This window comes from Puma concolor, chromosome C2, assembly GCF_028749965.1.
Source record: "Puma concolor isolate L17-30 chromosome C2, mPumCon1.1.hap2, whole genome shotgun sequence".
NCBI lineage: Eukaryota > Metazoa > Chordata > Mammalia > Carnivora > Felidae > Puma > Puma concolor.
The window spans coordinates 93,573,053-93,601,017 of NC_141675.1; the positions used below are offsets into that span (position 1 = coordinate 93,573,053).

General features: G+C 39.3%; 1 protein-coding gene and 1 long non-coding RNA gene across 4 annotated transcripts in view; both read left to right on the forward strand.

The window, feature by feature from the left end:
* The window catches only part of FSTL1 (follistatin like 1), a 54,413-nt gene extending 47,673 nt beyond the window's left edge, over positions 1-6,740 (forward strand). The window contains exons 10-11 of one of the 2 annotated variants that reach the window (XM_086675326.1): positions 848-924; positions 4,058-6,740. In XM_086675326.1, coding sequence (XP_086531452.1) covers positions 848-924; positions 4,058-4,102 — 122 coding nt within the window. In that variant the 3' untranslated portion in view covers positions 4,103-6,740. Of the gene's footprint in view, positions 1-847; positions 1,776-4,057 lie in introns of those variants that run through there. The other variant, XM_086675325.1, reaches the window with a different exon arrangement.
* Positions 6,741-9,509: 2,769 nt separating this feature from the next.
* LOC147577428 (uncharacterized) lies at positions 9,510-15,631 on the forward strand. 2 transcript variants are annotated; one of them, XR_015240286.1, is made up of 2 exons: positions 9,510-11,760; positions 12,264-15,631. It is a non-coding gene; the product is annotated as an uncharacterized LOC147577428 (long non-coding RNA). The 2 variants fall into 2 exon arrangements; XR_015240285.1 differs by having other exon boundaries at positions 13,327-15,631.
* The last annotated feature ends 12,334 nt before the right edge of the window (positions 15,632-27,965 follow it).

The window sequence follows — 27,965 nt, forward strand, 5'->3', positions numbered from 1 at the left end:
TCTTGGTGTGTGGGCCACGGAGCTGAGAGGACATTGTAGAGGCAGCACTCCAGAGTCAGTACCTGAATGTTAGTCTGGTCTTAGATCAGAAATCTCAATGGGGCAAAGAAAACGTGACATCAAGATACAAAGCCAGGTAGAGCCACAGCTGAGGGAAACTGCTGTGATTAATGCCAAACTCAAGAAGGCATGGCGGAGCAGTGTTTCCTGACGGCAAACACTATACTTGGTAAATGTACAGAGTCTATCCCAAACCTACTGAATCAAACCCACAAAAGAGCAGCTTGGGAACCTCCACTTTTAAGATATATTCTATGGTTTTTTTTTTTAATCACCACGTAAGTTTGGGAAACACTGCTAGATATAGTGGCTATCAACCCTGCCTGCACATTGCAATCACCTAGAAACTTTACAAAATCCTGGTGCCCAACAACAATTAAATCAGAGTCTAAAAGTGGAATTTAAACACGTGTATTTTGAAAAGTTCTCCATGTGAATGGTTGAGAATCCCTAGCCCAGAGGAACGTCCTGAGTCAAGACCCAGATATTCCCCATAGATTTTACGGCAGGGCCAGTGCCTGGCATGGATATACGTGCTGGAGCAGTCGGAGACACTAGGAACAGAGGCTGGGGTGGGGGGGTGGAAGAGATTGCTTGGTTCACAGTGTTACTTTGGAGGTGTCAGTTGAACTGGGACACTTCATATTCAGAGATATGCAGGCAGTTCCCCTCTCCTTCCATAGATTAAATGGGAGATGAAATTGAGAGCCTAAAAGGTAGATATTGGTAGGATCCCTAACTAGCTTCTATCAGTGAGCACTGCCCTGAGCTTTGGTTCTTCTTCCAGGAAAGAATCAGAAGGGGGCCCAGGCCCAGACAGAGGAGGAGATGACCAGATATGTCCAGGAGCTCCAGAAGCACCAGGTGAGTTGCAGACTCCATGCTGGCTCAGGTATTGCTGCTGCCACTAAGCCCTTCTGCCATTCAGATATCGCCTAATGCTCCAGATGTCCAAGGAGCCACTCTGTTCCATACAATAGGTCCTGAATGATAAACCTATGCTATCAAACCATGATACAGACAGTTCCCTAATGGAGTCCTGTGTGGCCCAGCAGGTCCCAACAGATGTAGGTTACAACTTGGTAAATTGCTTTAGAAGCAAGAATTAGCCAGGTGGTGATTTGCAAATATGTTGGAAGTGGTTTGCAAATGAGCATGGTCTATGGAAGTGTTACTGCTTCCTGTCACGACCAGTGCCCGGACCTGAAGACTGTGAGCTCCTTGAGGGCAACAAGCAGGAAATAAGTGAATGTGGACCACAATAAAAGATATTTCAGTTAAATGCCAAGCTGGTTAGAAAACAGCCTGGGATTTTCAAAACCGAGAGAACTTAGAGTTTCCTGGAGACTTGAGAAGATAATAAATAAGAATTCTGTTCAGGTTCTGTGTCTTCAAATTGAAGATCTTCTTGGGGAAAAGGCTCTTGGCAGAATAGCGATTCACTGACATAGATGGTAAAGGCCTGGAGAGAAAACATGGATGTGCTTGACTCTTGGGCCTGTCTTGCCCCTGATTTACCATGTAGTTAACAAAGGACATTGTGCCTCAGATCACCTGTCTGTATACTGGGTCTGTTATACAAGCCTTCTCTCTGACTTAAGTTTTGAGAGAATCTAACAGTCACAAGAGCTGCTAAACTATTGAGATGAAATATTTGATTTCAAAATAATTATTAATATTAATAATGCTCAAAAATAAAATTGCTCATATTTATTGATGGTTTTTATATGCATTTTGTCATTATTGTCACTCATAATATAGAAACCTCATGTCAGTTTTGTTTTGTTTTTTAATTTATTTATTTTGAGAGAGAGACAGAGAGCGTGAGTAGAGGAGGGGCAGAGACACAGAATCCAGAGCAGGCTCCAGGCTCTGAGCTGTCAGCACAGAGCCCAATGTGGGGCTCGAACCCACAAGCCACGAGATCATGACCTGAGTCGAAGTCGGATGCTTAACTGACTGAGCCACCCAGGCACCCCCCTCATGTCAGTTTTTTAAGCGGAAGCTCCCAGCCTTTTGTTTTTCCACATTTCATCAGTCTTGAATCTCCAGATGAGTGCAACCACATAAAAGAAGAAAAAAAAAAAACTTAATAGGAATTCCTTTCCTCTGGGGTGGGGAAATGATCAGAGTAGGCAGTGAGGAGTGGATTATAATAGCTAACATTTTTACATGTCTGTTTTATGTGAGTTCCCTCAGAAAGAAGACGCTAAGGCAAGGACTTGAGTACAAATAGTTTATTTGGGAAGCAATCCTAGGAGACACTAGACAGGGAGCTGGGAAGCCAGCCCAGGAAGGGAAGGAAGCAATAAAGAGCGTCTACCAAGGCATGTTACCACTGTGGGCGTGTGGAGCTTAGTCCTATTGTGGATCTCTGGGAACAGAGTTCCCATTCCTGAGGGGGAAGGGAGAAGGCACGTTCCTACACAAACTCTCATCAGCCATTGGCAAGGGCTGCCACCAGCGACATGAATTCCCTGGCATTTCTGGCCTGCCAACATGTGTGGGCAAAGCAGGCTCCAGCAGCCAGAGAAAGCCTCAGGCAGAGAGGTGCAGGTGCTGGCAGTAAGAAGCCGTACCCGTGTACTGAACTGCTAAAGGCAAGGGGCTATGGATGGAGAACCAACCGTGTCTGCTAGATGCCAGGCACTGTTGTTTTTTATTTCCTAATTAGTTTTTTTATTGAGATCTAATTTATATACCATAAAATTCACCCTTTTAAATATACAATCCAGTGGTTTTTATATATTCACAAGATCATCAACCATCACTACTACCTAATTCCAGAACATTTTCATTATCCCACAAAGACACCCTAGGCCCATTAGAAGTCATTCCCCATTCTGTCTTCTCCCAGCCCCTGGCGGCCACTCATCTACTTTCTAACTCTATTTCGATTTGCCTATTCTGGACATACACAAATGGAATCATACAGTATTTGCCATTTTCTGTTTGACTGCTTTCATCTAGCATTATGTTTTCAAGGTCTATCCTTGTTATAGCATAGGTTGGCACTTCATTCCTTTTTATGGCTACATAACATTCCATTGTATGGATATACCACATTTTGTGTATCCAGTCGTCAGCTGGTATTTAGGTTGTTTCCCCTGTTTTGCTATGATGAATGATGCTGCTAGGAATATTCTTGTTCCAGTTTTTGTGTGGACTTATGTTTTCAGGTCTCTTGGGTATATACCTAAGAGTGCACTTGCTGGATGCTATGGTAACTCTGTGATTAATCTTTTGAGGGCTGCCAGACTGTTTTCCGAAGTGGCTGTACCATTTCACATCCTTGCCAGCAGTGTTGCTCTTTTTTCACAAACTCACCACATTTGTCATTGTCCATTATGTTTTATTTTAGCCATTGTACTGGGTGTGAAGTAGCATCTTATTGTAGTTTTGACTTGTATTTCCCTAATGACTAATGACATTGAACATTTTCTCATGTGCCTACTGGCCGTAAGTAAGAAAGGCTTCTTTGGAGAAATGTGACACTGTTGTAAGAGGTGGCACTTTATTACCCTCATTTTGTAGTTGAGGACATTGAGGCACAGAAGTTTCTATAACATGGCTAAAGTCCCCCAGAAAATAGCATGTCCACGATTCAAGTTCAGACAGTCTGCCTCCAGAACCTTTCTTCTTAACACCTCTCTGGACTGGGATCCAGAATATCTTGTAGCACTTGCATCTAGTATCCTTTTCTTCATTTTTAAAATGAGGATAATCATGTTTGACCTGTTGTGTCACAGGCGTTCAAGTGGGGTCAGCTACTAATTCAGTGACAGCCCCTATGTGACCATGTCAAAAATAAGACCTGATCTTTGCCCTCAGGTTCTTCTCATCCACGGAGGAGACAGACAAGTAAACAGAATGAAAATTTAGCACAAGCATGTATCTGTCAATGCTATATAAAGTCTTGAGGACTAGATAGATACCAATGATTCTTTTTTTTTTTTTTTTTTAATTCACAATGCTTATTTTCTCCTGCATCTCAAAGGAAACAGCTGAAAAGACCAAAAAAGTGAGCACCAAAGAGATCTAAAGAGGAGGCATCTGGGAAGGGCGTCCAGAGCCTGGCACCTTCTTTCACTTCAGCGCTGAGTTCAGTATATCCAAGTGTCTGCTACAATTGCCGAATCACCAGTATTTGCTTGTATAGCAATGAGTTTTATTTTGTCTATTTGTTTTGCAAAAGGAAATGGGGGTGGCTGGCGAGGAGGGGAAGGGCCATAGCCTTCATTTCTAGGAGTGCTTTGAGAGAAACTATAAATGGTGCTCAGGGGCTGGAGACAAGTAAGGAAACTGCATCAGGGTTGGGAGAGGAGCAGATCTGAACCACGGTTGGCCACGGCTATAAACGTCCTGCAGGGAGTGCGAATGATGCCAGAGAGAACTTTGCAGGCTGCCCCAGAGGAGGGGTCTGGCAGAAGCCCAGTGGAGAGGAACACATTCTGCGTCCAGCCCTTCCTGTCGCCATCCGCATAATAGACGTCCAGCATCTGTGCTTCTCATGGTCCCAACCACTGCCTCTAGATACACAGCCACCCTTCTCGTTACCCAGTGGTCCCTTAGGCTTGGAGTTTCTGGGAGGGTGCACACAAATGATGCAGATACTTGTATAACTTTGAGCCCCTTAGAGACCTAACCAAATTTTTCAGATACTTTTTACCAAAGGTGCTATTTTTCTGTAAAACTTTTTTTGGCAAGTTGACTTCATTCTTCAATTATTATCATTATATTATTGTTGTGTTTTAATATTTTATTTTCTTGACTAGAAACTGAGCTTTTGTAATTATTTTTCAGTAGTCCTGCCATTTCAAAGGAGGGAGAGTTTGGGGTTCTTTTCTGGTGCAGGGACCGCTATAACCAAGACTCCTCCCGCCCTGCCACATACTAGATGCAGCCCAGAGTTGTGTCCCCCTGGCTTCCAGTGGATCAGCAGTCTGCCAGCAGGTGCCTCAAACAGAAGCCAGGGAATACAAAGCATCTCCATACAAAGCTTTTTTAAGATCTAAAAAGCTAATTTGTTTCCATTTATTATGATAAGTTCATGCAAATCAGTATTCCAAAGAATGGAGACAAGTGCAGCCAAGCAAGGCTTAGATATCTGTGCTTAGATGTCAATATGTTTGTTGGTTCACCACTAGGAGAGTGATTTGGCCCTATCTCTTCCTATTTCTGGGCCTCAGTCTCCTCAGTGAGCAAGTAGGAATGCATTAATCTCAATTTGATAAATTACAAATTCTCTGGTTCTGATCATTGGTCCAGAAGGATATAGGTTCCTATGGCTTTCCTTCTCCTTGGGATAAATGAAACCTTACTGTTGCAACAAAAGAGTCAGGTGGCCAAAATCCAGATGACCAAACCTGACCTCAGTCTGCACAGCTGCACCGGTTGTGCAGTGATGTAGTACCCTCTCGGGTAATGTCTGCCCAGGAAGAGAATGGGAAGGAGAACTACTCCACTTTGTTGAAACTTTTGCATTCCATCTTTAACCTTCTTGGAAACAGAAATAGCTTTCGCTTTCAAGATGAGGACAAAAGGTGGTTTCACCTTTTAAGAGGGAGGAGGGAATGGGAATTGAGTCTTAAAACTGTGATTGGGGAGAAGACCATTGTTCCTGTGTTTTGGACTCTGTGATGATTAACCCCACTATTTACCATGTATAAGATGCATTTGGAATAACGAAGATTAAAAACTTGACAAAAGCGCTCATCTTCAGAAAGCAGATGGGAAATTATATAGATTGCACTGCATGGGCAGTACTGAGAACGTTGTGCTGAATGTGGAATTGCCTCTAAACAAGTTTCCTTGTTCTCCTTTGAAAGGAGAGCATTCTGTTTTGTTTAGAATTCTGACCTTTTAGATACATCCCATTTGAAAGCTCTCTTCGAGCCCTACTTGTGCACTCTGAAATGCACCTCCCTGTCCAGTTGTCTTGGAGAGCTCCCACAGCACACTTTGATCAAGTTTTGCCAGCTCTTGGACACAGACAGAGGGCAGGCGTGCCAGTTTGTTTAAAGCTAGAATCCAGAGTGTCTCCTCACCAGTTACATTTAGGACAGTGGCTGCCATTTAAGATTACCCTACCCTGCACCACGGAATTCCCAAGAGCAAATCTGCATTCCTCCTGTAAATACGGATGCTATTGTCTGCACCACAGAATCACATGATCTGATGACCATTCATGGAAAGCTGCTAAATAGCCTAGTTTGGGGAGTCTTGCATGGAGCTTTGTATGGAGCAAATAGGATTAAATTGGGTTCAGTTCCTCCAGCTCTCTACAAGCACAGGGCTTAGACTGCAAGCTTCCTTGGGCTTTCTCAATGTGTATATGATTTTATTAATATATTACAGTGTCTGTTAAGATTCAGTGTTCATGGAAACCTTCTCACATGCCATGACTCTGGACTCCATCACTGTTTTGGGAAAGCAGGGCTTCTCCACCTGCTAATAAGCCCATGTGAACAAGTCTGAATGTCTTTCCCTTACACTTAAGTTTTTAATCAAACGTCAAGCAGCAATTTGAACAGGTTTCTGTTGCCTATGTGTTTGTGAAATGTATTTGTATTTAGTAGGCTTCCATATTGCATTTAAGTTGTTTTTGTAACTCCTGATTCTTTTTTTCTTCCCTTTTTTTTTTTGGATACTATTGATAAATAAAGAAATTAAAATAGTAATTGTGTTGTTTTCCTTCCCCTGAATTAAGACTAAATAAAGTTGTGAGAACATTAACCATTTACCTCATAAAAGTCGATTTGGCTTTCAGGAGCCTTAAAAGAGGTCTGAAGAGTGTCTCCTAATAAAATCTTGGGACTGCAGCTGGGAGGGCAAATTTACTCAGGGACTGATAGAACAAGTTTATTTAAAAGGATCCTGGGGGCGCCTGGGTGGCTCAGTCAGTTGAGCATCCAACTTTGGATTCAGGTCATGAATCCAGGTTCATGGATTCAAGCCCCACATTGGAGCTCGCATTCTGTCTCTCAAAAATAAACATTAAAAATTTTATATTAAAAAATAAAAGGATCTTGGACGGTGGGTCTGGAATAGGAAATGATGAGAAGTCAGAGAGCATTCCTTTTTTTTTTTTTAATTTTTTTAATGTTTATTTTTGAGAGAGAGACAGCATGAATGGGGAAGGGGAGAGAGAGAGGGAGATACAGAATCCAAAGCAGGCTCCAGTCTCTGAGCTGTCAGCATAGAGCCCAACGTGGGGCTTGAAGTCACGAACCCCAAGATCATGACCTGAGCCGAAGTCAGACGCTCAACCGACTGAGCCACCCAGATGCTCCCAGATAACATTCTTATATTGGGCAGGGGTTAAACTAAATGGCTCCTAAAGCCCCTGAAGGTCCTATGAGACTGGAATGAAACTAGGTAAGGCTGGCTGCAGGTGAACCTGCATGAGAAGCCAAGTCAACCTGGAGACGTGGCACAGGGTGCCAAGGTCTAACTGGACAGCCTTAATGGCTTTCACCTGATACATACCCCATATGGACAAACATTTCCAAGTAAAGTGAATGTTGGCTGGATAAAACCTATTCTGCTCCACCTTGGAGACACATGACCATTACTTGCTTTCTGCCTCCCTACCCGAGTCTTACAGATACCATGCACTCCACACCCCCAATAATTATGTCTTCCAAAAGTGCTCATTCCAGTTGATTGAGGTTTACGCTTTCTTAATTTTAATCTTCTGTGGAGAAGTCTTGCTTCTCTAAAATTATAGCCAAATCCCTTGATTGGATTTGGGGTATTACTCAAATGTTAATCAAATATTAAAAGGCAAACTCTGGTTATGTTATTGCAATAGACTACTGGTCTCATTAATCAGTTTGATTCTTCAAATCTTTATTCTCAGAAGGAATTTGAAACCAAATTTGAAGAGTACCTTGTCCACAGTCACTTTTAAATTCTGGCTAGCCTCCCCCAATCTTCCGTGCTCTGGGAACACTGCTATTACAATATTTATGTGTTAAGAAGTGAAAATGAATTAAAAATAGCCTGAAAGAAGCTTAATTCAGATAGTATGCTTCCTATAATCAAATGTGTTATTATGGATTGTGCAAATTAATACAAATTACTTTGATTAGCTTTAGTTTTAGAGTCCCTGTGTCAAATTCCCATCAGTCCTCTTGAATTATCTCTGAAATAAGGGGGAGGAGGGAGGAAGGAAAAAGAATGAATGGGTGGATAGCTCCAAGCAGATGCCATCAGAACCCTGGAGTAAATGTAGCATGGATGTGTGATGTGAAGAGGAAATCAGGACCACTGCTGGAGAAGGCTATTCCATGCTGGACCACAGGAGGCATCATGTTGCTGCCCTAATGAGACGGTCTTGCTGTCAACAGGAGGTAACTGAGTTCATTTTTAAAAATTATTTAACACATTTCTTATTGAAAAGTAATATATGCACATGGTAAAAAAAAAAAAACCCTGTCAAAATACAACTAAAAAATCCATCCTTTTGGGGCACCTGGGTGGCTTGCTTAGTGAAGTGTCCGACTTTGGCTCAGGTCATGATCTCAAGGTTCAGTTTGTGGGTTACAGCCCCGCATTGGGTTCTGTGCTGACAGCTCAGAGCCTAGAAACTGCTTTGAATTCTGTGTCTCCCTCTCTCTCCCCATCCCCTGCTGGCACGTGCTCTCTCTCGCTCAAAAATAAATAAACATTTAAAAAATGTTTTTTAAATCCATCCTCTTAGAGGGTGTGTATGTTGATAAAGTTGCTTATAATTACTGATTGTCCTTCAAAGAAATTATACCTATTTACATTCACACCAAAAATATACAACTTAGTGTCTATTTCCTACATTTTTGCAAGCACTGTGTCCTTAAACTTTTGGGCCTCTGATAGAGAAAAAATGGTAATTCATTTTACTTTATTTCAAACTTATTTTATTACTCCCTTTGTGAGATTGAGCATCTTTCTATAAATTATTGGTTCTTGCCCTTTTCTTTCTTTATTTCTTTTTCTATTGGTTCTTAGTCTTTTTCTAATTGGTTTGTAATGGTTCTTCATATATTGTCATTAGCCCTTTGTCTGTCATGACGGTGGCTAGACCTAGCAGTAGAAGCTTGGTTAGGAGGTGATTTCAGGAATGAGGTGAGAAATATGGTGATCTGAATTAAGATAATGGCAGTGAGGATTCACAGAAGTTTTAGGAGGTAGCAGGGACAGGAGTTGGCTATTGACTGTCTATGGGAGTTAACGAGGAGGTAACAGTCCAGAATGACTCCAAGCTTCCAGCTTGGATAACTTGGTAGATAGTCATGCCATTTCCTGTGATTGGTAAGAGAACAGAAGATACTGCTTGGCTGGGGAAGGAAGGAAGGGAGGGATGGTGGGAGAGAGTAATGAAGGAAGGAAGGAAGGAAGGAAGGAAGGAAGGAAGGAAGGAAGGAAGGAAGGAAGGAAGGAAGGAAGGAAGGGAAGGAAGGAGGAAAATGAATTACATTTTCCACAAATTGAATATGAGTTACTTTAAGACATCCAAATGGAGATACCTTGTGAGCAGTTGGATAGAGTTCTGGAAGAGTTTCTGGAAGAGCTCTTAGCTCTGGAGGTACAGATCTGGGAATACACGGTGTAGAGATAGTATTCCTTTGTGTAGACAAGATGGCTATGGAAAATGTATCAAGTGAGGAAAAAAAGAAAAATGTTGAGTTGAGAAGGTCCATCATAAAGAAAGAAAACTCTTTGGAAAAACTCTGGGCTTGTATATTTCTCCTGCTTCCTCATGGCATCATTAACAAAAAGTGCACACAGAAAAAAGGTATAATGGGTTGAGTTCATATATGAGATTCATATACACAGCACGTAGAGAATTCACATGGGAAATGATACTGTGGATTCTATAGAGAGGTCAAAACTTAGAGCATGTATGGAATGGAGTAATACAACTTGCTGGAAAACAGGCTAAATGAACGTGGGAGAAAACAGGAAATGCACCCTGATGGTTATCACTGGAATACAGAGGTCTTATCTGACCTACTGTGGTCAGATATGAAACACCCAGAAACTGGATAAAATGAGGGCCTATAAAAAGAATGTATTGCCGGGAAAATAAGAGACAAGATTGTTAATGGATAAGAATGCAATATTTAACTGGGAAACTTGTATAAAATTGTCAAAAGGATGAAACATGTTTGAAAGGAAATTTTTGCCTTTAAAAGAAAAGGGACTTTATCTTTCTAATTCCTAGCCTAGTTTTAAATTATACAAAGTTAGCAGAATTTGTCATTTTCCAAGGAGCAGGGACAACTCAAAACAAAATGATCCAAAATTCTTCCGCCAGACTCCACAGTAAAGCTGGTAGCCAGTCATATTTATATTCTCACATATTCTTTGTGTTTTGTAAATGCCAGTCATCCCTAGTCTCATGTTTCAACCTCTTTCTAATTGACCTGTATCGTAGTAACAACATTCTTGTGATTGATACCTTATGGAGAGACAACATTATGTTTAACAACCAGGCTTCCTAGGTTTAAATCCTGGCTCTGCCTGACCCTGCCCTTTATACTCCTGGAAGTTATTTAACCTTTCTGTGTCTGGTTCCTCTTTAAAGAGGCATAATAACAGTACTTAACTCATCCTTTTTCTTTTCTTTTTTTGAGGATTCAGTGAGCTAATGTATACAAATTTTTTTGAATAGTCTGTGGCACAAAAAGAGTCCTATGTGTCAAGTATCATTTATTATTATCAATTATTTTAACCTATTATATTTTCTTATAAGTCTCACAATGAGCCTATAAAAAAAATATTTTACAGATAAGGAACATACAGCTCATAAAATTTCGGGAACTTGTCTAAGACCATACAACTAGTGAGGAATAGAGTCAGGATTCACTGGGTGGGTCCCTCTCATACTCATTCTATCTTGCTGCAATGTTTCCCTTTATTTTATTTTATTTTTTTTAACCTTCAAGATTTTAATTTATAATTTAAATTGTATCACAGAAATCATACATAATGTGTTTCCCTTTATTTTAAAAATCATCACATCAATGTGAATCACTAATTCCTAATTAATGTTCTCTATTATGTAGTTGCTGAGCACATATAAGTAATTCGTAAGTTCCTTCATTTAGTTCTAATAACTATGTAAATCCTTTCACTTTTTTATTTTAAGTAGATATGTGAGTACAGTTCAGGCCAGGCCTCTAACGTTCCCTGAAATGTGATCCCTGGTCCAACTTGGTCTCCCCATAGAGGATACATCCAAGAATCATGCCAGCCATTGTGGGTCCCCCACAACTTCTAGCACACATCTCAAAGTTCTGTCCTGGTGAAAACTTACCTTCAGAATGCAGCTATCAATCTCCCTGGTGTGCCTTCTTCCTGTGACATTCTACATGGAGGTTTCAGAAGCAGATATACATCTTATCTCCACTGAAATTATTTCATCACCCGAATCCACTGATTCAAAAAATTCAGGTTGTCAACCAATTAACATCTCTGGTTCTTAGACAATTTTTTCTGTGTTGGCTTTTGTCTGACATGACTTTTCCTTGTCTCTCCCATAACCTAATCTTGATTCCTACAGGGCCCAGGACAGATGTCATCCTCCAACCCCCACCATTTCCAAAGGGAACAAAAGAGGAGAATCTGCGCAAAGAGCATTGAAAGGAGAGATTTGGAAGGTGACATTTAGGAATAATAAGGACTGAAATCAACTGGACAAATCAGAAGAGTTTAAGAGTTAGTCTCACTTTCTTTGACTTTCCAAGATTTCTGTAGTCCAATAATGCCCAGAGAAGGCTTTTACAAATATAATGATCCCATCTATAGTCAGTTTTAGGAAGGTGTCCCTTAGGTCTCCTTTTGTGTTGGCAAAGTGCCCATGTAATCTCAATACCAAAAGCAAAAAAGTGGCTTAGAGGAAACCTGATCTGCCCTGACTCTCCAACAAATCATCACTGAAGCACCACATCAATGAAACATACACAATGTAGATAGTACATCAGGCTTTCAATCTTCTTTCATTTTGCACTTAAGGTTGTTAAATTCTACTCAGAGCATTTAACATGAGAGAGGCATAAGGTCAAATGAAAGTAAATCTTATAAATGAAACAATTAAAGATGAAGAAATAAGACTTAAACATGCAGGCCTGAGAGAGACAAGATAGGGGAGCTCTATAGTTTCAGGCAGCATCCAACACACTGGACTTATTACCTCATTACTTTTTCTTGGTTTATGACAGATAAGTGCTGAGAACAAAAACGAATATCATCCACAGGAGAAAAACAGGAGCTCCACTGGCTAAAGGCAAGACAGTTTGCTCTTTGGGTAGATGTTATTCAAATCTCTTAATAGTAGACATACATGTGGGGATACTTTATCCCTGTAAAAAAAGAAAACATGGTAGGCTAGGGTTCTGTACCAGAGGCAAACCCTGCAATCAGCTACAATGCATCTCTGAAAGTCCCACAGGAAAGAACAGTTGAGAAAAATGAATCGTCTCTGTTCTCTGTTCCCTAAGAGCAGTAACACTCAAACAACCCTCACTCAGCACTAGCAGTTCTCCATCTGTGACGCAAAATTCTGATTTACTCACTCATCAATTCAACAATATTGTTAAGGGAACAATTAGAGAAGCAAAAAGAGAAAAAGGAAGTGAATGGATATTTCCTACCAACTTTCAGAGACAGAAGGGAAACAGAAGCCAAACAGGTCCATGGCCTTGAAATAGCACTACTGCGTCTATTAGGTTTGTAGGGCTGAGACACATGCAAGAGGAATTGATGTCACCAGTCAGCAAATCCCACCACATTTCAGTATTCTCTGAAAGGAAGTAATCCCAGGCCAAGGAACAACTGCAGAGTCTGTTTATTAGCTTGTGAGTCCACAGAGGGAGAAAGGAGGAGGGTGCTCCTGGTGTGACCTAAGAAAAGGAATAGAGAGGTCATGCATTTCCATATCAAGGTTCCAAGTTATTTTGCACCTCTGGAGCCGTGATGATAAGACTCAGGAATTAAGAGCTAACGAGGCCTATTCCAAAAGTCTACTATGTTTCAGAGGCCAGAAAAGAGAGATAGGGCAACGTGGTTTCTCTTTGTGAGGGATTCACACAGCCTTGTGACAAGATGAATAATAATGAATCTCAGCAATGTTAAAAGTTTACGAATATAATATATTTCAGGTGTTGTGGAGAGTGTGTTTTTCCAGGGTGGTTACATTAGAGTGTATGTAAATGAAACACCCTTGACTTGTAATATGCACAACCTGAGCTACTGTATGTGGCTGTCTTGCTTTTCTTTCTCCAGCTTCCATGCTGTCACCCACAAGAATCAAAAGGGAGTCCCAGATTTCCACATGATCCAGATAAGTCTGCTCCATCCTGGCTTCCACTCCTTCATCAGAGAGTAAAGAGAGGACCTGAAAATTCTGTGTGCTCCTGACAAAACCCTCACCCTCTTTCCCCTCAACAACATTCACAGCTTTGCCGTTATGTTCTGTCTTGAGATAACCGTATCTAATCTCACCGTGTCTTTTTTCTCTTTTCAAGCTTAACATGACAAGCACAAGACTCCCAGTATATCCTTAATCCCGTGGACTCTGATCTCCCTATGGCTCTTACCCTTCCTTTTCGGATCCTATTTACAACCCATTCCCAAATTCTGAAACCCTTCTACTGTGCCCTTTGGAACCTGTTATCAATCATCAGCAAACCCCTTCTATTCTCAATTTCTGTTAACATTTCCCTTACCTTCTTGCTCTAACTGAAATTTGACTTTCCTCTGAGGACACTTCTTCCCCTATAGCCCTTTCAAGTTTTCTTTCTAACATCCTCCATACATTTGACATAAGTGAATTCCTTACTTCTCATTATGGCTTCCAGATCATTCTCTCTCCCTCCTCTCTGCACACTTCAAGCTTAAAATCTCATCCCATTAGACTTTTCCATTCACTACCTTCCATGTTACATTCTTCTATTGCTCCCCACCACCATTCCTTGATTTTAGGTGCTGGTCCTGCCAAGCCATTCAACATTACTTCTGTCATAATTCTTGGTGTATGATCTAGCCATTGAGCTTCTTTGGACCTGGACCTTCTTTCCTTTAAGGATCTTGTTTCCCATTTTACCTTAGTCACCCGCTCCATGGTTGGAACTTAGATTTTGTCATTAGCATTAACCACAACCACTCCATTATCTCAATTCCAAGCATTGAAACTCTCCAACCACTACCTTCTACCCCTCCAGCTCACTATCTCTAGTACCTGACTCTAAGAACTCTTTGGCTGCCATTAGGACCTGGACACCAATGATCCTACTGCTTCCTCACTGTCCTTTCCCCTGCTTTACATCCCTTACCCTTTCTAACACAGCTTAGATCCCATGGGTGGTTACATCATCACTTTCTAGCACATATCTGTCTTCCTTTGTCACACCTATATGGCCAAACCCCAACATCTGGCTAACCCTACTCTCCTCCCATTCTGTGCCTATACACAAGCAATTGAATGTGGCTGGAGAAAAACACACAACCATACTAAGTATTCTCACTTTAGATTTACAACCATAAACCTCAAATATGCCTTCTGTGCTACCCAGGAAGACTGTCATGTTTATTTAGTTATTCTCCTCTCCTCTCCTCTCCTCTCCTAGATGACCGTTTCATTCTTTCTCCTCAAACCTCCAATACCATCATACCCAGCCTCACATTCAGCTGATAAACCTCCCATTTCACTAAGAAAATTAGAAGCAAGCAGAAGAGAATTTCTACAAGCTCCCCAAACCACACTATTCACTTTTGTCATCAGTGCCTACATACTCAGACTTACCTCTTTTGCATAATCTTACCTAGGCAAACCCTTCTACCTGTGCATTAGACCCCATCCTTTTGCCTACCAAGAGACATTACTCAGCAATTCTTCCCCCATTCTACTTCAACTTTACCCTCTCCATTTGTTCATTATCAACATACAAACAAGCTGTTATTCCTCTCATCTAAACAAAGACAAAGAAAAGTGAAACCCTAATTTTCTCAGCTAACACACATTTCTCTGCTGCTCCCCTTTGAAACAAACTGTCCTCTGTGTTACCTCTCCAGTGATCTATTCTTAGTCCCCCAAAACTGCCTGTGTTCTCTCAAATGATCTCATCTCAGTCCTCCTCTTATTGACTTGTGTGCAGCTTTTGGCACAAGTGATCACTCCTTCCTCCCTGAAACATTTCCTTCGTTTGGCTTCCAGGTCACAACACATTCCTCTTTTCCACTCTACTTTACTGTCCTTTCCTTCTCATTTCCCTTTGCTGGTTTCTCTTAATCTCTCTGACCTATAAATGTTGGAGGGTCCCAGGGTTCAGTTCCTGGACCTCTAATCTTTTCCATCTATGACTGCTCCCTTGTAAGCACATTTAGTCTTACAATTTGAAATACCATCTATAGATTGACAACTCTCAGTTGCATGTTTCAAGCCTGGACTTCTCTCCTCAACTCCAATTTCATATCCAACCATCAATTCAACATGGCCCCTCAAATGTCTGAAATGGGCCTCTCTAACTTAACACATCCAAACCAAATTTCAGACTTTTGGATCAGAATAAATGGTGACTCCACTCTCTCAGGTGACTCCACTCTCTCTTTTCTGCACACCCGTCATCTAATCTGTCAGTAAATCCTATCTGTCTGCCTCCATAACCCACTCTCCTCTCACCATTTCCACTACTACCATCTTAGACAAGTCATCATCTTTTTTTTACCTGAATTATTATAACAATCTCCCAACTGGCCACCCTGCTCTCATCTTCATCTCTCTTGGCTCTTTTCTCAAAAGTCACCAGAAAGATACTTTTAAAATATAAGTGAGGTAATTTTACTCCTCTGTTGAAAACCTTCTAATAGTTTTCCATCTTTTCTCAGAGTATGAGCAAAAGTCAAAACCCTTACAATGGCCTATAAAGCACAATGCATTCCAGTCTCTTGTTATCTTTCTGATACCATCTCTTACACTCTCCTCATATTCTCTTCATTCCAACCAGTGGTCTCCTTGCTGTTACTCAAATCCACCAGCCCTTGTCCATCCCAGCGCCTGGCATCCTCACCTCCTACAAATTCTTGTTAAAATTTAGCTTCTCAGTAAGGTTTTTCTCTGGACAGCCTATTTAAAATCACAACCTTCCTTCCCTTCCCCTCCACTCTTTTTCCAATCTGCCTTCCCTGCTTTATTTTTCTCTACAACTCTTGACCATTTGATACACTACCTATAAACTAAATATTTAGTTTACATTGAAATATAATATACACACAGAAAAGTACATGTAAGTGTTCAGCTCAGTTAATTTTCACAAACTGAATGCAATCATGTAACTAGCACCCAGACCAAGAAACAGAATATTACCAACACCTGCAGATTTTCCTCATGCTCCCTCCTAGCCACTGTGCCCTCTTCACACTCTAAGGGTAAGCACGACTCTAACTTCTGACAGCATAGATTAATTTTGCTTGTTCTTGTATTTCATATAAATGGACCCATACAGTGACATACTACATATTTTAATGATCTGTTTATTTACTGCCTATTTTACCCAACTACTAGCATGTAAGTTCCAAGACAGAAGGAATTCGTTTTGTTTATTTCTGTATACCCAATGCCTAAAAGAGTATCTGGCACAGAGTTGTAGCCCAACAAATAGTTGATGAATGAATGAAATATTGAACAAATAGAAATGAGAGTAGGAGATTTAGGAAAGGCTTAACGTCTGAGCCAAATCCTTCAGGATGATTAGGAGTCCATGAAGCAGTCCCAAAAAAGAAAGGCAACCTAAGCATAGGCAGGGCCTCTGTGGTGGCTTGGCAGAATGAAAAAATAAGCACAATCTAGAACCATGAGAAGTCAGTTAGCTGAAAGTAACGGCAATAGCCATGTGTTGAAAAACAGTGAGTTATGAGGGCGGAAAAATAGGCAGATGCCCGATCTCAAAGGGCTTTATATAAATAAGTCCATGCACAGAGTTAGAAAGGAAGAAAAGTAAAATATAGGGGATTCTAGGCACTTCCAGGACCCCAGGCATTTTTAGGCGTTGACCTTTTGGAGCATTTCAGAGGACATGAAACAGGAATTTCCTTGAAGTCAACTTATTAATAACTTTTTGTAGTGTCTCAGAAAAGAGTCTGTGGCCCCTATGGTAATGGTGAGAGACCTCTAACTACTTCTGAATATGTGAGAAAGGCTTCTGAATATGTGAGAATAATCTGAGGAATAAGTAACCTCCATTTTTTTTTTCCTTTAAAGGAATGGACAACGCAAAATAAATCTCTGAGTCTGTCTAATTATCCTTGTTTTACTGGAATGGGGCAAGGAGCCAGGAGCTCTGCTTTCCTCACCTGCTGCCCATGACTTTGAGGAGATGGCACACCATCTCATGGGGAGGGATAGGCCAGAGATGCTGTGAGTGTCTTCATTACCCCTGAGGGCTGATGCCCTACATCAGTGGTTCTTGAACTTGAGAGTGGGTCAGAATTACCTGAAGGCCTTGTTAAAACACAAATTGTTAGGCCTACCCCCAGAATTCTTGATTTAGTAGGTCTTGGGTGGGGCCTGAAAATCTTCATTTCCAACAAGCTCCCAGGTGGTGCCAATGTTGTCATCTGAGAGTGCTGCTTGAGAACCACCACCCTACCCAATGCTATCCTCCTAAACCAAGTGAGGAGGCCCTCTGCATGCTCCTTCTGGACCCAATTTCTCTCCATCATAACTCCCCTCACCCTGCAGAGTTCCCTCATTTAATCAGTGTCTTCCCCACTAACCTGTCCACTGCATGAGGACAGGAACTACTTCAATCTTGGTTATCTTTCATGGTGCAGTGCCAACGTCTGGCACCAACTAAACATTCTTCCAATGTTTGTTGAATTAATAGATGAATGACCCTAACTGGCTTACCAAAAACACAGAAAAATAAAAGAAAAAGAGGCCTCCAAAGAACATGGTTCCAGCCCCCTCTCCTCTACAGATAAGCATAGAAAGCATGAAAGAGTAATTGTTCTTTAGTTTCTTCTTTCTGTTCTTCCAGTGAAGTTTGAATGCTCCCTCCCAATTGTCTCTGAGCTTCAGTTTCCCCATCTATTAGATAGCGGTTTTCCAAATAAAATATAGGACACTCCATTAAATTAGAATTTTACATAAATAACAAATAATTTTTTGGCATACATATGTGGTAATGTTTGTTGTTTATCTGAAATTCAAATTTAACTGAGCACCCTCTATTTTTATTTACTAAATCTGATAAACATACTTATATGTGGATATTATTTTTCTCATCTGATTCCCACAATGATTAAATAAGTACCTATATATAAAGCCCTAGAACAGCAACAGAAGCCAAGTAAGAGTTCTATTTAAGTATTTACTATTATTTTTATTGTACCCATAGAACACACACACACACACACACACACACACACACACACCTGGCTAGAGATTCAACACCTTTTTTCCATTAACCTACTCCAGTTTTGTTTTTTTTTTTAGTTTAAATTCAAGTTAGCTAGCATATAGTGTAGTACTGGTTTTAGGAGTAGAATTTAGTGACTCATCACTTACATAAAACACCCAGTGCTTATGCCAACAAGTGCCCTCTTTAATGCCCATCACCCATTTAGCCCATCCCCCCAACCACCTCCCCTCCAGCAATCCTCAGTTCATTCTCTATATTTAAGAGTTTCTAAGGATTTGCCTCCCTCTCTGTTTTTATCTAATTTCATTTTTTCCTTCTCTTCTCTTATGTTCATCTGTATTATTTCTTAAATTCCACATATGAGTTAAATCATGTATTTGTCTTTGGTGAACTGACTTATTTCACTTAGCATAATATACTCTAGTTCCATCTCTCTCTCTCTCTCTCTCTATATATATATATATATATATATGTATGTATGTATGTATATATGAATGCCACATCTTCTTTATCCATTCATCAGTTGATGGACATTTAGGCTCTTTTCATAATTTGGCTATTGTTGATAACGCTGGTAAACATTGGGGTGCATGTGTCCCTTCAAATCAGCATTTTTGTATCCTATCGGTAAATACCTAGTAGTGTAATTGCTAGGTCATAACCCACTCCAGTTTTGAAAAAATTTTCAGGGATATTTTAAAATCTTGAGGTTTTAATTTATGACTATCTTATTTTATTATCTCCTTCACAAATCTCATGAACAACAAATCAGTATCTATTTTTATAAAGGTGCTTTAAATAGTTAAGGCCAAAATAAAGTAATCTCCTAATCTTTTCTTCTTAGGATAAGGTTCTAATTATTTGATCTTTTTTTACTATAAGAATCTGTTCTTCTTCTCTGAAGTCTGTCCAGTTCCTCCACATTATATTTTTTCTTTGGTTAGGAAAATATACATTTATTATTATAAACTCACAGGAAGGAAAAAATTATTCTTCCTTCTTGCATTATTGTCTGAATTTTCCATAATCAGTACATATGTAAAATAAAATAAGCATATGCTTTTTGGCGGGAGTTTTATTTTCTTGTTTTTGTCTTTTTATGCTCAGACAATTATGCCTTTCAGCTTATTTAAGCAGATTTTTATGATTTTTATTTTAAATTTTGCCCATTATTAGTCAGTGATTTTATGACTCTAGAGCCTACCCTCTTAAAAACAAACATTCTTAAGATGTTGAAGTAGGGGCGCCTGGGTGGCACAGTCGGTTAAGCGTCCGACTTCAGTCAGGTCACGATCTCGCGGTCCGTGAGTTCGAGCCCTGCGTCAGGCTCTGGGCTGATGGCTCGGAGCCTGGAGCCTGTTTTCCGATTCTGTGTCTCCCTCTCTCTCTGCCCCTCCCCCGTTCATGCTCTGTCTCTCTCTGTCCCAAATAAATAAATAAACGTTGAAAAAAAAAATTTAAAAAAAAAAAAAGATGTTGAAGTAATAAAAATAAAAACAAGAACATATTTAATGACAATACCACCTAACATTTATTGTTAGTGTACTATGTCCAGGAACTATGCTAGGAAATTTTAACTTTATTAAATCTTTTAATTCTCATAAGTAGTGTCATGAAAAAGATACAATTATTATCAATTCTCAGTCTTTTCGGCTCTGGTTGCTGGAAAATTGCTCCACTGAACATTTCTTGGTAAGGTCATGAAAAGATGATCTGCAAGACACTAAATGGGATAAACATTTTCTGTCTTTATGTAACCTGCCAATACATATTGCACGCTCTACCTCCATGCCTCTGTCCCTTTCTCTTGTCTTCCCCTTCTTTCCTCTCTTTCTCGTCCTCATTTTCCCCCTTCTCTTTCTTCCTTGTAGTAGGGTTTGAGCCATTACACCCTTCAACAAGAAAACAGCAGCAAAATTATTCTAAAGTGGGCTTCATTTCTCTAGTGTGTCATGTACTGGTCTTTTTTCCCTCCAAATTCATTTAACCTCAGGGCCTCTAAAATTTATTTTACATTTTTTATTTTTTTAATTTTTGTTTATGTTTTGAGAAAGAGAGTGAGCGGGCAGGGAAGGGACAGAGAGAGAAGGAAAGAGAAAGAATCCCAAGCAGGCTCCATGCTGCCAGCACAGAGCCTGATGCAGGGCTCGAACCCACAAATGATGGGATCATGACCTATGCCAAAACCAAAAGTTGGGTACTTAACTGACTGAGCCACTCAGGTGCCCCTTTTACATTAAAAAAAAATCATATCTTTAAACAAATGGAAAAGTATCAATGTTCATGGGTCAAAATCTTAATATGGCAATGCTATCCAAATTGACCTATAGATTCATAGCTATCCCTATCAAAATCCCACCTTGCTTTTGATCAGAAGTTGACAAGCTGATCATAACATTCATATGGAAATGCAAGGGGTACAGAATAGCCAAAACAATTTTGAAAACAAAGAACAAAGTTACAAACAAACAAAGGAAAAAAAGAGACAAAAATATGGAGAACAAACTGGTGATTTCCAGAGGAGAGGTAAGTCAGAAAGTGGGTAAAAAAAAAAAAAAAAAAAAAAAAAAGAAAGAACAAAGTTGGAGAACTCACACTTCACATTTCAAAGCTTGTTAAAATATGATGAAATTAGAACTCAATAACAATGCAATTTAGGAAATAAAAAGAATGTGGAAATTAAACAACACAATCCTAAATAACCAAGGTCAAAGAAGACATCTCAAGGGAAATTAGAAAATACTCTAAGATGAATGAAAATGAAAGCATAACATACCAAAATATCTGAGATGCAGCTAAATCAGTGCATTTACTACTCTAAATGCCCATATTAAAAAAAGAAGAAAGATCTTTCTCAATTCTAAATATTTTCTGGCACAAAAACACACACTCAGATCAATGGAACAGAATAGAGAACCCAGAAATGGACCCACAAATCCACTAATCTTTGACAAAGCAGGAAAAACTATCCAATGGAAAAAGACAGTGCTGGGAAAACTGGACAGCACCATGCAGAAAAATGAACCTGGGCCACTTTCTTATGCCAGACACAAAAATAAACTCGAGGGATGAAAGACCTAAACATAAGACAGGAAGCCATCAAAATCCTAGAGGAAAAAGCAGGCAAAAACCTCTTTGACCTCAGCCGCAGCAACTTCTTACTCAACACATCTCTGGAGGCAAGGGAAACAAAAGCGAAAATGAACTATTGGGGTCTCATCAAAATAAAAAGTTTCTGCATAGTGAAAGAAACAATCAACAAAACTAAAAGCCAACCAACAGAATGGGAGAAGATATTTGCACATGACATATCAGATAAAGGGGTAGTATCCAAAATCTATAAAGAACTTATCAAACTCAACACCCAAAAAACAAATAATCCACTGAAGAAATGGGCAAAAGACATGAATAAATGGGCAAAAGACATGAATAGAACTTCTCCAAAGAAGACATCCAGATGGCCAATAGGCACATGAAAAAATTCTCAACATCACTTATCATCAGGGAAATACAAATCAAAACCACAATGAGATACCACCTCACACCTCTCAGAATGGCTAACATTAACAACACAGGCAACAACAGATGTTGGCAAGGATGCGGAGAAAGAGGATCTCTTTTGCACTGTTGCTGGGAATGCAAACTGGTGCAGCCCCTCTGGAAAACAGTATGGAGGTTCCTCAAAAAATTAAAAATAGAACTACCCTACAACCCAGCAGTTGCACTACTAGGTATTTACCAAGGGATAGAGGTGTGCTGTTCCAAAGGGGCACATGCACCCCAATGTTTTTAGCAGCGCCATCAACAATAGCCAAAGTATGGAAAGAGCCCAAATGTCCATCAACAGATGAATGGATAAAGAAGATGTGGTATATATATACAATAGAGTATTACTCAGCAATCAAAAAGAATGAAATCTTGCTATTTGCAGCTACATGGATGGAACTAGGGTATTATGCTAAGCGAAATTAGGGAAAGACAAATATCGTAAGACTTCACTCATATGAGGAATTTAAGATACAAAACAGATGAACATAAGGAAAGGGAAGCAAAAATAATATAAAAACAAAGAGGGGGACAAAACATAAGAGACTCTTACTACAGAGAACAAACTGAGGGTTGCTGGAGGGGTTGTGGGTGGGGGGATGGGTTAAATGGGTATGGGGCATCAGGGAGGAAACTTGTTGGGATGGGCACTAGGTGTTATACATAGAGGATGAATCACTGGAATCTACTCCTGAAATCCTTATAGAACTATATGCTAACAAATTTGGATACAAATTAAAAAATTGTAAATAAATAAATATTTTCTAATTTTGTATTATATGTTTTACTCATTAATTTTGAATCTTTTTTCTACTGTAAGTATTTAAACCTATGTTTCCTTCTAAAAATGCTTTAGCTGTATCCCTCAAGTTTTGATATGTAGTTTTTCTGAAATATTATATAATAATCTGATTTCCATTATGATTTCCTTCTGGTTATGAACTTTTTTTTTTTTTAATTTTTTTTTTTTCAACGTTTATTTATTTTTGGGACAGAGAGAGACAGAGCATGAACGGGGGAGGGGCAGAGAGAGAGGGAGACACAGAATCGGAAACAGGCTCCAGGCTCTGAGCCATCAGCCCAGAGCCTGACGCGGGGCTCGAACTCACGGACCGCGAGATCGTGACCTGGCTGAAGTCGGACGCTTAACCGACTGCGCCACCCAGGCGCCCCTGGTTATGAACTTTTTAAAATGTATTTTTAAATTTATAATGGATAGATTTTTATTTTGTTATTTTTGAAAAAGTTGTATTTATTACTTGTTACTTGCTGAGGTGGTCTATAGAGAGTCTTTGAAATTTATTAGATTTGTTCTATAGCTTAATCCATGGTTAATTTTTGTAAATAGCCCTGTGTGTTCAGCAAGTAGTTGGATGCAGTGTTCTATAATATGTCCTTTAGATTAGGCTTGTTATTTGTGTTCAAATCTATATCCTCGTTGTTCTTAGTTTGCCTGATCTATCAATTACAGAAAAAAGTATGTTAAAGTTTTTGAACATACACATTTTTCTTAAAGATATCTCAATTTTGTATTCATATATTTTGAAGCTATAACATATACCTAAGAGTTTAACATTGTTATATGTTCCTGCTGAATTGAAGTTTTATTATTATGTAGTGACCATTCTGATTTCTAAAATGCTTTTTACCTTAAAGTCAATTTTGTTTTGTCCCCCTCCCTGTTTTTATATTGATTAAAAAAAAAAAAAAAGATGAAAGATCCTAGATCAACCTTAAGTTACTAGGAAAAGAAAACCAGGGGTGCCTGGGTGGCACAGTCGGTTAAGCGTCCGACTTCAGCCAGGTCACGATCTCGCGGTCCGTGAGTTCGAGCCCCGCGTCAGGCTCTGGGCTGATGGCTCAGAGCCTGGAGCCTGTTTCCGATTCTGTGTCTCCCTCTCTCTCTGCCCCTCCCCCGTTCATGCTCTGTGTCTCTCTGTCCCAAAAATAAATAAACGTTGAAAAAAAAAAAAACAAATTAACCCAAAGCCAACAGAAGGAAGGAAATAATAAAGACCAGAGTGAAATAAATGAACAGAGAACAGGAAAGCAATAGAGAAAATAAAGAAACCTAAAAGCTGAAGAATTAAAGAATTAACACCAATCTTTCACCAACTCTCCACAGAGAGAAAATTTCCCTTTCCTTCTCAACACAGAAGAAAAGGGAATACATTTCAACTTATTCCCTGTGGCCAGTATTATCCTGATAACCAAAACCAGACAAAGACATCACAAGAAAACTATAGATCAATATCTCTTATAAATATGGATGCAAAAATTTTCAGCAAAATACCTACAAACACAACCCGATAACACATTAAAAGGATTATGTACTATGGTCAAATGTGATATATTCCAGGAATACAACGTTAGTTCAATATACAAAAATCAGTGTAGGGGCGCCTGGGTGGCGCAGTCGGTTAAGCGTCTGACTTCAGCCAGGTCACGATCTCGCGGTCCGTGGGTTCGAGCCCCGCCTCAGGCTCTGGGCTGATGGCTCAGAGCCTGGAGCCTGTTTCCGATTCTGTGTCTCCCTCTCTCTCTGCCCCTCCCCCATTCATGCTCTGTCTCTCTCTGTCCCAAAAATAAATAAAAGTTGAAAAAAAAATTAAAAAAAAAAATCAGTGTAATATACTGTTATCAACAGAATAAAGGACAAAGATAACATGATCATCTGAATACATACAAGAAAAGCATTTGGCAAAATCATAAATTCATTCATGATAAAAACACTTAGTAAACTGGTAATAGAAGACAAGATTCTCAATCTGCTAAATTCCATCTACAATAAGTCCACATCTACCGCCATACTTAATAATTAAAGAATGAATGCTTTGTCATTGAGATCAGGAATAAAATAAGAATGTTTACTCTCACTTCTGTTTAACATTGTACTGGAGGTTCTAGTCAGGCCACTTAAATAAGAAAATGAAATATAAGTAATCAAGATTGGAAAGGAAAAAATAAAAATTATATTCACAGATAACATGATTTGTACACAGAAAATACTAAGGAATCCACAGAAAATACTATTACAATTAGTAAATGAATTTAACAAGGTTGCAAGAATCAAAATCAATATGCAAAAATCAACTGTATTTTTTTAATGTTTTTATTTATTTTTGAGAGAGAGAGAGAGAGAGAGAGAGAGAGAGAGAGAGAGACAGAGCACAAGTGGGGAAGGGGCAGAGAACGAGAAGGAGAGGCAGAATCTGAAACAGGCTCCAGGCTCTGAGCTGTCAGCACAGAGCCCAACATGGGGCTTGAACTTGTGAACCGTGAGATCATGGCCTGAGCTGAAGTCAGACGCTAACCGACTGAGCCACCCACGTGCCCCCAACTGTATTTTTTTTATTAGTAAAGAACATTCCAAAAGCATCAAAAGAATAAAATACTTATGACTAAATTTAACAAAATAAGTATGGAATTTATAAATTGAAAACTATGAAACATCATTGAAAGAAATTAAGGAAGACCTAAATAAATGGAAAGACATTCATGTTCATAGATTAGAAGACAATATTGTTAGATGGCAGTACTCCAAAAACTGATATATAGATTCAACACATTCCCTGTCAAAATCCCAGATGCCCTTTTTTTCGTAGAAATTAAGAAATAGTCCTAAAGTTCATATGGAAATGTCAAAACAAGGATAGCCAAAACAATCTTGAAAAAGAAGTTGGAGGACTGACAATTTCCTGTGTTAAAACTGACTAAAAAGCTATACCAAGCTTTTCATCCTATGTGGCTCTAGGATATGGACAGATACATAGTTCAATGGAACAGAATTGAGAGACAAGAAATACACCCTATATTTATGGACATGTGATTTTTGACAAGGAAGTCAAGACAATTCAATGGAGAAAGAATAGCCTTTTCAAGAAGTGGTCCTGGGAAGACTGAATATCTCTACATAAAAAATGATGTTGGACCCCTATCTCATATCATACACAAAAATTAACTTAAAATAGATCATATACCTGAATGTAAGAGCTAAAAAATCATAAGACCTTTAGGGTGCCTGGGTGGCTTATCAGTTGAGCATCAGACTCCTGATTTCAGCTCAAGTCATGATCTTGCAGCTTATGGGATTGAGCCCCATGCTGGGCTCTGCAGTGGCAGCACCAAGCCTGCTTGGGATCTCTCTCTCCTTCTCTCTCTCTCTGCCCCTCCACTGCTCGCACACGCGTGCTTGCTGTCTCTCTCTCAAAATAAATAAACTTAAAAAAAAATCATAAGATCCTTAGAAGAAAACATAGGAGTAAATTTTTGTGATCTTGGAATAGGCAATTACTTCTTAAATATGACACCAAAAGCACAAGTGACAATAAAAATAGATAGATGGGGGTGCCTGGGGGGCTCAGTCAGTTGAGCATCTGACTCCTGATTTAAGCTCAGGTCATGATGTCAGAGTTGTGAGATAAAGCCCCGCACTGGGCTCTGTGCTGAGCATGGAACCTGCTTAGAGTTCTCTCTCTCTCTCTCTCTCTCTCTCATATTCTACCCTTCTCCTCTGCTTGCTCTCTCTAAAAAAAAAAAAAAAAATAGATAAATTGTACTTCATAAAAATTAGAAACCTTACTGCTCCAAAAGACATCATCAAGAAGTAAAAAGAGAACCACAGAAGGGGAGGAAGTATTTGCAAATATACTTTGGATAAGGGACTGGTATCCAAAATATATAGTTTTACAACTTAATAATTAAAAAATAATTCACTTTTGAGTTATTGAAATAACTCGTAATAATGGAAAATGACTCATTTTTTAATGGGCAAAGGATTTGAATGGATATTTCTTCAAAGAAGATATACAAGGGGCGCCTGGGTGGTTCAGTTGGTTGAGCTCCCGACTTCGGCACAGGTCATAATCTCATGGTCTGTGGGTTCGAGCTCCATGTTGGGCTCTGTGCTGACAGCTCAGAGCCTGGATCCTGCTTTGGATTCTGTGTCTCCCTCTTTCTCTATTCTTCCCCTGCTCACACTGTCTCTCTCTGTTTCTCAAAAAAAAATGAGTAGATGTTAAAATTTTTTTTAAATTAAAAATTAAAAAAAAAATAAGATATACAAATCACCAACAAACACATGGAAAGATCTTCAACATCATTATCCATCAGGTAAATGCAAATCAAAATGACAATGAGATACTATCATATTCACTAGAATGACTAAAATTTTAAAAACAGATAATAATGAGTGCTGACAAGGATATTGAGAAATCGGAACCTTCATAGCCTGCTGGTGGGAGTGTAATAGGGTGCACCCACTTTGGAAAGCAGCCTGGAAATTCCTCAAAAGGTTAAAAATAGCTACCAAGTGACCCAGCAATTCCACTCCTAGGTATATACCAAGATAAATTAAAACATATATTAGCACAAAAATTTGCACACCAATGTTCATAGCAGCATCATTCATTGTAGCCAATAGATGGAAACGACACAAATTTCCATTAACTGATTAATGGATAAATAAAATATGGTATATCCATACAATGGAATACTATCCAGCAATAAAAATAAATGAAGTGCCAGTACATGCTACAAAATGATGAACCCTGAAAACCTTATGCTAAGTGAAAGATACCAGTTACCACATATCATATGATTCCATTTATATGAAAGGTCCAAATAGGCAAACTTGCACAATCAGAAAGTAGATTAGTGTTTGCCTAGGACTAAGGGACATGATGGTAGGAATGGAGAGTGGCTGGTAATGGATATGGGGTTTCTTTTTAGGGTATGAAAATGTTCTAAAATTAGATAGTGGTGATGGATGATCATTTCTCTGAATATACTAAAACAATGAATTGTGCATTTCAAATGGGTAAATTTTATGGCATGTAAATTATATTTCATAAAGATGCTTAAAAATATTTTTTAAAGTATAGTTTTTTTGGAGTAAAAACATAATATATGTTCATTATAGAATGTTGCATAAGACAGGTACAAAGAAGAAAATAATAT